We start from the raw sequence: 13,368 nt of genomic DNA on the forward strand, positions 1-13,368 counted from the left end.
CAGCAGTCAAATCTCCAAATCAGATTCAGCCAGATTGATTCGGGACAGTGATCTGAATCACCGAATTGAATCACTGTCCCCCCAAATCAGCCGAATCCAAAGCAAATACTAGCTGCTTTGCATAGGCCTAGGTGGTAAGGCTTCCTGTGCTCTGATGGAAAACTTCTCTCCTCTCAATTCCAAGGCACAATTTACATCTAGAAAAAGCACACCATTGATGAAGGGGCAGTAAATTAACATAACATATGGTATATAAAACACTATGAGCCAATCTCAAAGATACTGTCAGTTACGACAACACATAAAAATTGGGTTCTGGTCCCAGCTAGCACATCCTTCCTGTTTGCTTGGGAGGAGCGGGGGGTGCAACCAATAACTGTCTCATGTAAAAGTGCATAAACAATCTGGGAGTAAAGAGACGAAGCCAGGACCTCACTCTCCCAGGTGAACACCCTAACCCAGATAGTCATGCTCCCTTTTGTGCTCTTGTCCTCACCCCACAGCTCCTTAATTAACCCTCAGGCTACTGCCTCAAAGGTGGGCACCACCTCTGTTCAAGAATGACAGTGGGGTACTTCTGCATCAATCAGGTATATGGCATGCTCTACAGATGTCCGACAAGTGAGAGATTTCCCCAGAGCGTAGGAGCCTCCCAGAACCAATCTGGATCACAACATGGGCTAGGCAGACTCTAGATGCTTGATCTGGAACACTTATCAGCACATGCCCATACCTAGAGCTCAGATACCAGGAAACTTTTCAGGCCAACATAGAGGCACATCATGATTCTAGGCACTGGAGCTAAAGCTTTGATGCCCACCTAGATTATTTTTGGTGATTTAGACACTTATATTCCACCATGTCTGCCTGCAAAAATAATCTGGATCTTGCACTATGCTCTTTTCTAACAGAAATTAAACTCATTTCTTCCAAACTTGACAAGTACATTGGAATTCTCTTCCCAGAAAAGCGAGTACCTGAAATAAATCCTGCCATGGGTTAAATAATGGAAGTTGTTTGAGAATATCATTAGCATGACATATCAGAAATCTGTTCTGATACAATCTCTTTGTGCTGCCTTTGGCAAATCACTTAACTCCTCATTTGCAGTGAGACCATGCTGTTTACTTGCATACATCAAGGGAGTGATCTAATGCTGTAAAGAGTTCTGAAAATTGTAAGTGCTGTATATATATATATATATATATTCAGTATGGTTTATAAAGCATTTATGTACAAAATAATACTTCATCTTCCAAGAGGAAAATCCTTTCTAGATTTTTTAATTTAGCAAGATCCTCCTTCTAGATTACTTTCCCTCCATCTCCAGTACCTGAAAGATCAATAAAAGAGGACACTGCAAGGGCCCTGTTAGCATGTGCTAACTGCAGTATGTAACTGCACTTGCAATACTACAGTCCAAGCATTCAAGCGGTGAAACCTGTGGTAATTGTCACTGCAGCACAGTAAAAGGTAGGCCCTTTCCACAAGAAGTATCTCCAGATCATATTGTCTAACATGTGCTGAGCCAACTGTGGACTACTCCATGGAGGTAACTGCAATCAGAAGACTCCAGTATGGTGGAAAAGGTAGGAGCCTAACAAAACCGGCTGTCAGGCTCCCACCCACCATTGCACTGATGCGATGATGGTTCAAGGCTCTGGTGCAGTAAGGAGGCTGGGATCCTGACAAACAGCCATTTGACAAGCTCCCAACCCTCCCACTACACAGGACCCAAAGCTCCAGTGTAGAGCAGGGGTTTGGAGCAACACTGGCACCGAGCCCCATATACCACATAGGAGCCAGTTCAGGGCTCAAGTGTGGTGCAGGGACTGGGACCAGCTCCCACACTGATGTCACTCCCAGCCCCTGCACTGCACCAAACCCTTAAACTAGCTCCCATGCAGTATGGGGATTGGCTCCTGTGCCATGCCAGTGTTGCTCCCAGCCCCCATACCTCACCAGCGCCTTTAACAAACTCCAACGAAATAGCAGAGCTGAGACTGAAGATCAGCTGACTACAATCTATACTGTGGTGTGATACTACAATCTATATTTATATCATAGTAAGCATTAGAATGTTTTATGAGCGGTCACATGTTAAGTCATATTAATGCTTACTACAATCTAAATATAACATGTGCTAACTATACTATGTAACAGGGTCCTAAATCTCCCCTCCCAACCATGATACAGTCCAGCAACAGCAATAAAGTTAACATGGTTTTATAACATTTCTGCTGTAGGCTTGTATTTTTGTTCAGGACTGCCACCTATGTTTTTATGAAGAATCACTAATGACCCTAGTGTATCTAGATATCTATCTATAGATATCTCTAGAGAAAGAGAGAGAGAGAGAGAGAGAGAGAGAGAAATAAAAGTTAAAAAGTGGTTTATCCTTACAGTTGTCTTATATAAAAACTAATAATCCAACTGTAAGGATAAACCACCTTTTTTATTAAACAGCTATTTCATAACATCTGAATTCTTTATTAAACTACAGAAGTAGATAAAAATACAACAGAAGATGGGACACCTTTTGAATTAAACTTATGGCTGTAGGGAAAATAAATACGAAACAATGAATGCAATGCATTGCTCTGATCGGTTCAACAATTCAAGATCAGCAAGCAATTTGAAGACGCTTATATTCAGGAAGGGCGAAAATTGATTACTCAGAAGCAAATAAGAGCTACAAACAGGAAGGACTGCACATGTAATAAACTCTTACCCCCTTTGGCTCAGGCACAATCAAATGAGTACACGTATTATTGAGACTCAGCTGGCAATTCCCTCCATAAAAAGTAATCAAAGCCCAAAGAGTACTTCGGTCTTCAGATGAAACCTAATGGAAAGTTAAAAATAAAACCTTTTAGGTAAATGCAACAAGCCTTTCTGTTTTGGGGGATAGGGGTTTGCTTTAAGACCATTAATATAATTCATGAAATTCTGTAGAGGAATCTGGCTAGTGTTCTACTTCATGCTACTGTTAAATATCAGATTAGCATGGAAGTTGAGGGAGGCAAATGCATTAAAAAGGATGAGTAGTGCTAGTAGATGCTCTTTACTTTTATAAACCTGAAATCAAGATATTTTCTTCTGAGACAATAAAGTTACAGCTACCAAATCAAATGCAGTCAACTATCAAGTATTGCACATTCACTTATTATGGCTATACTATGTGTTCTATGTATTATAGGTCCGCTTTCATTTGCCTCACATTTGGTAACATTAAATCAACATAAGGAATATGTGGATTCTGCTTGCAACATTCGATGAAGTTTGCTGCCAAACACCGTTCTAACGATCACCCGCCTGTCACACACTTGAAGAAAGTTGTACGACCATTTAGAACAACTAAAAAGATAACAAGTATGAGAATATAAAAAAGCCAACGCATATAGCCCAATCATTCTGAGTTGTATGTATTTAAAATGTTCTCACCTGAGAGAGACAAGCAGTGACTCCAAAAAAGATCTGGCATGATTCTGGAGAGAAACCATTCACTCTGGAAAACGTGTCAAGGACAGAACTAACCAAAACAAACTTATAGAGGGAACTTGGAAGGAAATCCTATTATCCCTCAGACTTCCCAGACACTGGCATACATTTGACCACCCAAAAAATAATCCTTCATAGCATGCCTTTTTTCCCCTTCAGATTGCAGTTTCAAAACTCAGGAGCTTTAACTCAAACCAATCCAGATTAGCACTCTGGTAGTAGTCCTAAATGGCACCATGAACCTTGCATCTCCTGCATATCTTCTTTGACAACCTCAGACTCATTAAGACTACTTACTTACACAGTAAAGTTAAGAAAGCACATATGTTTGGTGAAGACCTTAAGTTCCACTTCATTTTGTTCTGCTCCACATTGCCTACAAAATACTTTGACAGAGCAAGGACAGGAATGCTTTATAAATATTTTAAATGTCTGGCTGTCATTTTCTGTATTTCACTTTCTTCAGTAGCACTTTTTTCCACTTTCTGCAGCAGAACAGTGCTTTTTCATACAAAATCTAGCAAGATGTACTACTTCATTATTTATAAAGATAGTTTATACCTCTTGCTAAAAGAGCATCAGAGGTATGAGTCTTCATCTGAAAATAGCTTAATGCCTTACTACAAGCACTGTAATTCAGGATTGGCAACAACATGCCCATGACTGTATTCCCATAAACTAACTGTAAAGGAAATCACCATGTCATGAAGAACTCTCGTCCAAATGTTTAAAAAATTCTGGAGAAATTCAAACATTAAAGAAAAACTTTTGGTCAATTTATGCTAGTGCGTGTATGCCTCCAAACCTTCATTTTCAATCCAGAAGCAGAGATACTACAGTAAAGTTTTTTGCCTGGGTTATCCAAGAAACATGTATATGCAGTTACATCATCATCATCTTCGTTAATCCTTCATGGTCAAGGATGACTGTCTTCCATGACTGCCTTATCTGTGGAGCTGAAGGCAGATCAGGCTGATCCGAGATCAACAGACTTTGTTGCAACTCAAGCATGCGTTTCTGCGCAGGGTGGGTGGCTCTGGATTTTTGATTTAGCCCATGACATATTGTTTCTGCCACTCTTGCTTTTCTGTCTCCTACTGTTGTTGTTGTAGTAAGGTTTCTAAGTATTGAGATCCTTGCAGCAGACTCTTCCCTCCATTTGGGGCAGTTCTGGGTGATAGTCTCCCACGAGTTCATGTCGATGTTGCATTTTTTTCAAGTCTGCCTTAAGTATGTCTATGAAGAGTTTTCTCTGCCCTCTTCCTGAGCATACACTTTGACTGAGCTAAGAGAATAAAACTTGGTTCAGGAGTCTGGAGTTGGAAATCTGGATAATGTGGCCAGCCCAGCCAAGTTGATGTTGAATGATCATCCCCTTGATGCTTATATTTGCTGACAAGAGGACATTAATGTTGGTGAATCTATTTTCCCACTGGATTTAGAGGACCTTCTGCAAACGGCGTTGATGGTACTTCTCCAACAACTTGAGGTGTCTCCTGTATGTTGTCCATGTCTCGGCTCCATGCAATGAAGTGGAGATATCACTGCTTGATAAACCATGAGCTTGGTTTCAGATACGATGTTGCAGTCTCCGAACCCCCATTTCCTCAGGTGTTCAAAGGCTCCACTTGCACATTTAAGGTAATGGTGGATTACTTTATTATGTCAGCCTTCTGTGACAGATGGCTCCTGAGGTACGGGAAAATACTCAACCTTCTCTAGAGTCTCATGGTGAATCTGAATAACCAGAGCTGGGGATTGCTGAATAAGAGCTTGTTGATGGAGGACCTTCGTCTTCTGCAAGTGTCAGTCCCATTTTTTTGTATGCCTCAGTAAAGCCAAAAACGATTCTCTGAAGGTCTGCTTCTGAGTGAGCACAGACTACAGCATCATCATCAGTGTATAGGAGCTCAATGATTGAGCTCAGGGTGGTCTTGGTTTTGACTCGGAGTCAACTGGGATTATCATCCATTTGGTAGGTTAGCTCCACTCTGACTAGAAGCTGGTTCGTGGTTAGATGTAGTATCCCTGGGGTCTTCTGGGATTTCCTCATCATTCCACATCTTTAAGATGAGGGCATGGAGCTGTGATGTGAGCTTCTCTCCCCCTGCTTGAAGATTTCAGGGGGGAATCCATCACCTCCAGGTACTTTTTTTAAATTCTCATCAAAGCAGTCTTGATGTTTCTCTACCAGGAAACATCAAGACTGGTTTGATGAGAATGACGGAGAGATCCAAGAATTGATTTACTGTAAGCACAAGGGCTTTCGTGCTTGGCAGAACAACATCAGCTCCAAGCAAAAGAAACTGAATCACCAAGCCAAGGCAGAGGTCCAAAGAAAGACCTGGGATATGAAAAACAGTGTGAGATACAGCAAAAAGGATACTAATCTGACCACTACAATAAGAACTGGGCATGTTTGTCATCACTGTTCCCTATCCCCCATTATAGTCGTCTTTATCTTCTGCTAGCCTCTAAGATTAGATTTGTACCCAATAGTATCGATCCAGGCCTATGACTGACTTCACTGGCATCACAGGCCCATATATCTCGAAACCAAAATACTGCAGGAGTTAGATTACTCTTTGTGAATTTCAGCTGTCTCTCTATACAGATCCCAGATGAGAAACGTTATTTGAGATGGGAAGAAAGAAATTTGTACAATATCAACATTATTGCTATTATGAGCCAAGAGAAAAATGCTGGAGAAACACAGATATATAGAAGTTCAAATAATGATAACTATGGAAAAGAGATGTGTTGCCAACCTGCCACAGAATATAAGAATTCTATGAGGATGGTAAAATGGGGATGTTTAAGAACACGTTAAAATACTTCAGACAGGGCGCTGCTCTGCTTGTCCATGATTCTCCAAGAAAGAATGGGAGCTGGCTTTCACACTCCAACCAGAGGTGAGCAATGGCTAACTTAAATCACATCACAGCCTCTCCAGTTTGCCAAGCTGGGAAGTGGACAAAGCTGTGCCTATAAGTCTTGCACAGCTCCATAAGGACAATATCCAGTGAACTCATTAGATCAGTTATGGGTAGGCCCCTTTACAAATATCACAGGCATCTCAGAAGTGGAAGTGGAGCTGAGAAAATGTACATCAACCCTGAGAAAATTCTTCAGCCAAATTATTACAAATGTTTACATTAACAAAAGCTGGAAATTGCCTCAAAAAAAATCTGCATCTGTGTGGTCTGGTTGAATCACCTGCCACTGCAGATACAGAAAATACATGAGGGAAACTCAGGAGGTAGGACATTCCTCTCTTGCCAGCAAATGACAGGTCTCTTGCACAAAGCTTCAAGAAGGCTGAAATTCCTATTGTAACAGACCTATGGACCATGACATGGGGAAGAAAAGTGTCTGTCTATTAAGTTCATTTGGAGCAAGTCCAGACTGACAAAAGGCAGAAGCCTCAGAGAAGCCAAGGATACAGCCATGGCCAAAAGCATCCTCCCCCAACAGGCAGTCATGGGAAAAGTTTATGAAAAATGTAACTAGTTAAAGTTAAAAGTTAGCAGCCTTAAAAATTAACTTAATAGTTAAGTTAAAGTTAAATATTTCCACTTTCAACTAGTTAAAAGGTAAGTAAAAAGAGTAACTAGTTAAAAGTGCAGTTGATTCGTGAGAAATGCATGAAACATGGTGAATTGCCTCTTAGCATCATTTTTCATTTTCAAATGCAATGAATGGGTTTCTTTTCCATAAGCCCACAGAAGCACACTAATTTACTTGGCACTCACCCTGCTTTACCTGAAAACAATGTTATGTGTCATCCAGTTTTCAGCATAATAATTTACCAATACCTCTGTACTGTTAGATCCTTCTCACCCTCTCCATGTGAAGAACTTTGTAAAAGTCAATGCATCATATAGATATACCAGAAAGGAGATATTCATAGCCAGGTGACAAATGAAAGCTGTTTCCACAGAAAACCTCTGTTGTTACAATTTTTATTGCTCAAATGGTAACAAAAGGGTACGAAATACATTTGAATTAGAAATAATGAAAGTGTCTGAAAATCAAAATTAGACTGAAATGAGAAAATCAATTTAAATGAGAAAAAGACTGTTCATTTGCATAGCAGAAACTGTTTAAACATGCTTACTGAACTTCAGCAAAAGCTGCATTTCAAAATTTACATCTGACAATTTTCCTCCTCTGTCTTGCAAAACTAAGCCTCCACTACTGAACAATCGCTCTACATCGGGGTGGGCAAAATGCAGCCCGGGGGCCAGATGTAGCCCGCCAGGCCATTCTATCCGGCCCACGGGGCCTCTAAAAAATTTAGAAAATGAATATTTATCTGCCCTGGGCTGCCTGTCATGCAGCCCTTGATGGCTTGCCAAAACTCAGTAAGCGGCCCTTTGCCCAAAATAACTGTCTGCCCCTGCACTACATGGGCAGATGAGGGAATGCTTGTGTAATAACGGATGAATAGTTTTTTCATAGTAGGTGATATCTCAGATAAGTTTCTCACAGATGAGAAGTAATGCTCAACTTCTTGGGCCCTGGGCTGCTGGTTCTGATCTTCATTAAAATTAAAAAAGTTATCATCTGCTTCACCCCCTCTACTTGTTCCCAGTCTTACTGGGATCCATGTCTCTGCTTGCTTGTGCTTGTTCCCTCTCCTGCAACCAGCTGGCTGCCCTGTTGACTTCTGCAAATGCACAGAAAATGCCAACATGAACTAAGGAACTCTGGGACTTGTAGTTCTTAAGAGACCATATCTCATAGGAAGGCACACTACTCTCTGTCTCAGACAAGAAGTCCTAGAGTTTCAATAAAGAAATATCGTTCCATGTAAGTCCTAGAGTGGCTGTGTCAGGAAAAACTATGGGAAAGCCGGATTTCAATTTTTTAAAACTTTTAATTTATACTTAAAAAATTAAAGTTAACCTTTTTTTTAACTAGTTAAAGTTAAAAGTTATCCATTTCTTTACCATTTTAACTACTTAATTAACTAGTTAATTCCCAGTACTGCCAACAGGCCATTTGCCCTTTCGCAGTATAATAAATGTTGTAACCAAACATTAAGTGTGGGAATTTTCAAAACCACTCAAACTGTGCCTCCATTCTGCTGAGCACATTGGTCAGACTTCTGTTGATTTTAGCCACAGCAGAAGTTAGGCCAATTCTGAGGACTTCTGCAAATCCACTCCCTTCCATATCTTTTGGTTATCCCTCTTCCCATTTCCTAGCAGTTTCACCTGAGTCCCCATGAGCTTCACCCATAATCAGCATTTCTACTAGCTGTCTGGTAAATATTTTTTAAACATGAAAAGGAAAAGAAAAAGAAACAAGATGAAGAAAGCTTTAAGTATATTAAGCATATTCCTAGTATCCTGAATCTTTCACAGATGAAAGGAAGTCTATCTTTTTAAAACTTTCAAATCCTGTACAAGTTGGGGGAGAAAGTAAATAATACAAGAGACAGGTCGTGCTCTAAGATTTTAGCTCAAATGCCAGGCTGTCCACAGAAAAATGAAGCATCAATTAATCTCTTTTTGTTGTTAAGTTCCTCATAGGGTAACATTTTCAGAAAGGACAAATTTCAAAGCCTCACATTCAGACTGCTTAACGACTCAGTTGCTATCTGTTGACAGAAATGGGCCTATCATTTATGTCCACAGACTAGTCAGGAAGACAATTACGTGAGTGTCTGAGCAAATGCAGATTGCATACGCATGAGCCTAGCAAGGTCTGTTAAAACATCTGACCATCAGTATCTAGAAATTGCAATAATAAAGTTGTATTTTCTCCGGCAATTGGTATCTCCACAGTCTGCACTTTTTCATGTTGTTAAATGTGAGGCTTGTCAAACGTTCCAGAAGGACAGTCTTGGAGACTGAAGACCTCTACAGACAGAAAAGGCGGCGAGTGAGCAGCAATGCACACAACTTCCCCATGCTGCCCTGCCAGCGAGCCAAATCCTGGTCTAGACATCACTCCGAATCTTTAGCTTCTTTGCCAATTTCTCCTCAGCAATTATTCACAAGACAGTCAAATTTTGAAGCTTAGCCTGATCCGTTTAAACCCCACCCCAAACGATGGTCAAAATAAAAATAAAGACTGCTCAGGAATGATTTCGTAACAATTTCTGCGGCGCTAAATCAAGAACCGTCAGCCTTTGCAACATGCTCCCTGATAAACTGTCAGGCACAGGAGTTACTACCCTGTTACTGACACTCAAGACAACTTGCTCCAGACATACTGTACACGACTCACTGGGACATAAAAAACAAAATGCTCCAATAGTACTGTCATAATCTCACAATTAAATAACTTATTAATTTACAACCTCCCTGAAATGTCTACTGTATTGACCAAACTACTGCAAATTCTAAGCTTTCGTTAAAAAAAAAAGAATCCGCTGCCCTTTGCTCAAAAGATAAAAGCTTTGTGACAAAGAGAAACATGCTACTTAGTCCAGCCAGACTTTCAGAAAACAGTTTTCAAGTGATCATAAAGCCAAGCCCTGGAATTCACCATATTATTCACCTCAACGAAGGTTTAACATTAAAGCCTAACTGACACAATTTTGTTTAAAGGCAACTTCACTACTTTTGCTTACTAAAATTAGAAGTACAACAAAAAATGTGAAATACAGGTTTTTGGAGAGGTAAAGCTGCACACATAAAGTAAAGTCAGTGAAAGTTTATCAATTAAAAGGTACACAGCCAAGCTGTACGCTCTCAGTGTCTCGTCACAAAGCTTTATAGCATAACATGTTAACATTAAAGCTCTATTTTAATCAGAAGCAGGATCAGAAAATACAGGCAAGCTGCTTGTTATCAGGGACCTGGGCTTTCTGTTTGCTGTGGAAAAACGTGGATTTTCTCTTTTAAAGGACAAAATCACAGATTTTCTTTAAAAGGAGAAAAACCTGGGAAACCATGGGTTTGCCATTACAGCCTGGAAGAGTTCCAGCCTGCAAGGGGCTGTGGGACACGGGATATAGCGAGTGCCACGTGAATGTGCACATGCACACATGCACGTGGCAGCCAGGCAGTGTAGTAGAGACCAGATCCTGCAGCTCCCTCCAAGTAAGTCTATGGGGGTGGCACGGGGAAGGGGGGGGCACAGGCAACATGTGAGGTGGCAGGGGCACAGGTAATGCAGTGGGGGGGCACCCCCCCCCTTCTGATTTTTGCTCCCACAACGGTGTGCAGGGCCGCAGCCTGGCCAGACCAGCTCTGGGTAGGACCTGGCACAGGAGGGAGCACCGCATCACCACCGCTGCTGTGCCTTATCTTGGCAGCCATGGTGGTGTGGTACTCCCTCCCACGCCAGGTTCTACCCACTAGGCTGCGGAAGCAGCTTCTGCCCGGAGCTGGTCTGGCCCAGACCCCACTGTAGGTGCAGAAATCTGAAGGGGGCATGTGCCCCCCCCCAACCTCACAATGCTTCACCTGTGCCCCCTCCTTACTCTCCCCACACATCGCCTGTGTGCACACCCCCTTTCCCCACGCCCACCCATTCCCCACACATCCACCCCTTCCTCACACTTTGGGGGGCTGGGGCCTAGGGCAGCGGGTCTGGAGTGATAGGCACCAGTAGGGCCAGGGGGCTGTATGTTGGGAGTGAGGAGCAATGGCAAGGGCAAAGCACTAGCATATCAGGGCTACTCAACACCACAAAGCAGCAGGAGGGACAGCTACAGCTGGACTCATGCCCTGGTGAATGAAGGGGACAGAAGGAGCTCTGATTTTCCATGATAAAAAATGAAAATCAAATGCCATAATTTATATGTATTTAGAATCAATTTTATTATAGTGATTCAGGCACTGGTAGGCTTCCAAATGGCTTTACAATTGTAAATGTACCAATAAAACATTGTGTTTAACTGATACCTATATATATATATATATATATAGGTGGTGTTTCAGTTTACTCGTGGAAAAACACGGATTTTAGGGTTTTTAATCACAAAATTTGGGCTTGGTTTGTTTGTTTTTTTAATCGCAGGATTTGGTATTTTTATGCAGAGAAAACCAGGATCCCCAATTATTATCTGCATTGCAATAACACTGCTGTTAGAATCCCAGGCCCAAATCCTACAAACATTTATGTACAAATATACCTTAACCTTAAAAAATAGATCCAGCAGAACTACAATTTCATGTTCAAATGCTTCTAATACAGTCTGTGCTGCTTGGATTTTAGTTTTTAACTATACACAACTATTTGTCATTGTTTTGCTATTTTACTTCAACAAATTCTGACATTTAACACACAAAAACTATTTTTACATTTTACTCAATAGAAAGGATACGGCAGAAGGACTCCACAGCGAACAGACAAGATCACCCAGGAAGGCTGCAAGACAAAAACAATGAAGAATATTTTAAGCAATGTGTTTACATAAACATGTAACAAAACAACACATTAACAATTAAAAACTCTTAACATTTTAATTCTACAATGTCTTTCACCTTAGGTTTTCTGAGTGCTTTACAAACAAGTAACTTAACCCTCTTTACAATATTAGATATCGTTAGCTTTTACAAACTAAGAAACTAAAGGAGAAAAAAGTGACTTGTCCAAGACAAGAGGCGTATGATTATTCTGAAACCCTGTTTCTGCGCCTCATAATTTTTTGTATTTCATTTTTTTTTATCCTTATTCTATATTTTTATTACATTTTACATTTTAAGATACTCTTTTTCCATTAATTCTAGGTCTTTTTGCACTAAGCCTGATCTTGATTTGTAAGATTGCATTATATTGTTTTCAGATCAGATTGAACAGCATGGCAGAAAGTCTTGCCCCTGGTGAGTACGGTGAAGGAAAAGTTCACAGTATTTCAAAAAGTACATCAAGTCAGATCCATTAGGAAGGGGAAAGCACCAGTTGTGCTTCCAAGCCCTTCCTCTAGACTTAAGTAGTCTCTACCACTATGACTACCACTCTTCTCAATTAGGAATGCAGAATTAAGTCAGAGAGCACGCCACATTATAAAACGTGTCTATAACATGGCCATTTCTATTGCTCATCGAATTGAAGCCTGAAGTTGGCAGGAGACAAAACTTGAGAGGCAGCATGGTCCAGTGGAAAGAATACTTAACTGGGAGTCACGAAACCTGAGCCATTTCCAGCTCTGTAAGCTTGAGAAATTCACTTCCCCATTTTGTGCCAGTTTCCCCACTGCCAGTGGCTCTGCAATCACATCAGCTAACTTCCTCTGGGCCCTCGCATGCATCTACCCCATGGACTTATACACATCCAGCTTTTCTATATAGTCCCTAACCTATTCTCTCTCACTTATGGCCCAAACTGTGGAAAACAAGGTAACATTAAGTGCTATTAGTAATGAAAAAGCCCAAAGGCATCCTAGAAAATTGACTTCTTTTTTTTCCGAAACACAAAGGCTACTGTTGTCCTTAGTGCTGTTTTTTATGCTTCTATTACTTCTTTTTCTGCTTCTATTACTTACATCACATTGTTTACCTGTACGTCTATACTGCTACACAAATCTATGGAATATACCATATACCAGACCATATGAATTCACTATAGCCAAATTTCAAGCATTCAAAAAAATTCACTCTATATGATGATATATCGTATCTAGAGCATCCTTAATTTGTCTTCTGCCTCATGAAGTCTGAAGGTTTATCTTTTCCAAGCTTAACATCACAACCATAAGAACTGGAAACTGATTTTTTTTATTATTTAATGAATAATCCTCCTGCTCAATGCAAATAATTATGATGTCATAGGGATAACGGAGACCTGGTGGGACTCCACCCATGACTGGACCATAGATATAGATGGCTATACCCTGTACAGGAGGGATCGTGTAGAGAAAAGGGGCAGGGGGGTAGCTCTCTATGTTAAGGAAAGCTACACGTCCCT

At 40.8% G+C, this 13,368-nt stretch overlaps 1 protein-coding gene across 2 annotated transcripts in view; it reads right to left on the reverse strand.

The window, feature by feature from the left end:
* Positions 1–13,368, reverse strand: part of PAXIP1 (PAX interacting protein 1) — a 67,668-nt gene that overhangs the window by 47,548 nt on the left and 6,752 nt on the right. For both annotated transcript variants that reach the window (XR_003092811.1, XM_025197787.1), the window contains exons 3-5: positions 11,786–11,829; positions 3,445–3,508; positions 2,732–2,845 (exon numbers count right to left, since the gene is read on the reverse strand). Coding sequence is in view for 1 of the 2 variants with exons in the window: in XM_025197787.1 (XP_025053572.1) it covers positions 2,732–2,845; positions 3,445–3,508; positions 11,786–11,829 (222 nt within the window). In the remaining variant the exon portion in view is untranslated. The remainder of the gene's footprint in view (positions 1–2,731; positions 2,846–3,444; positions 3,509–11,785; positions 11,830–13,368) is intronic.

This window comes from Alligator sinensis, unplaced genomic scaffold (assembly GCF_000455745.1).
Source record: "Alligator sinensis unplaced genomic scaffold, ASM45574v1 scaffold601_1, whole genome shotgun sequence".
NCBI classification, from domain to species: Eukaryota; Metazoa; Chordata; order Crocodylia; family Alligatoridae; genus Alligator; species Alligator sinensis.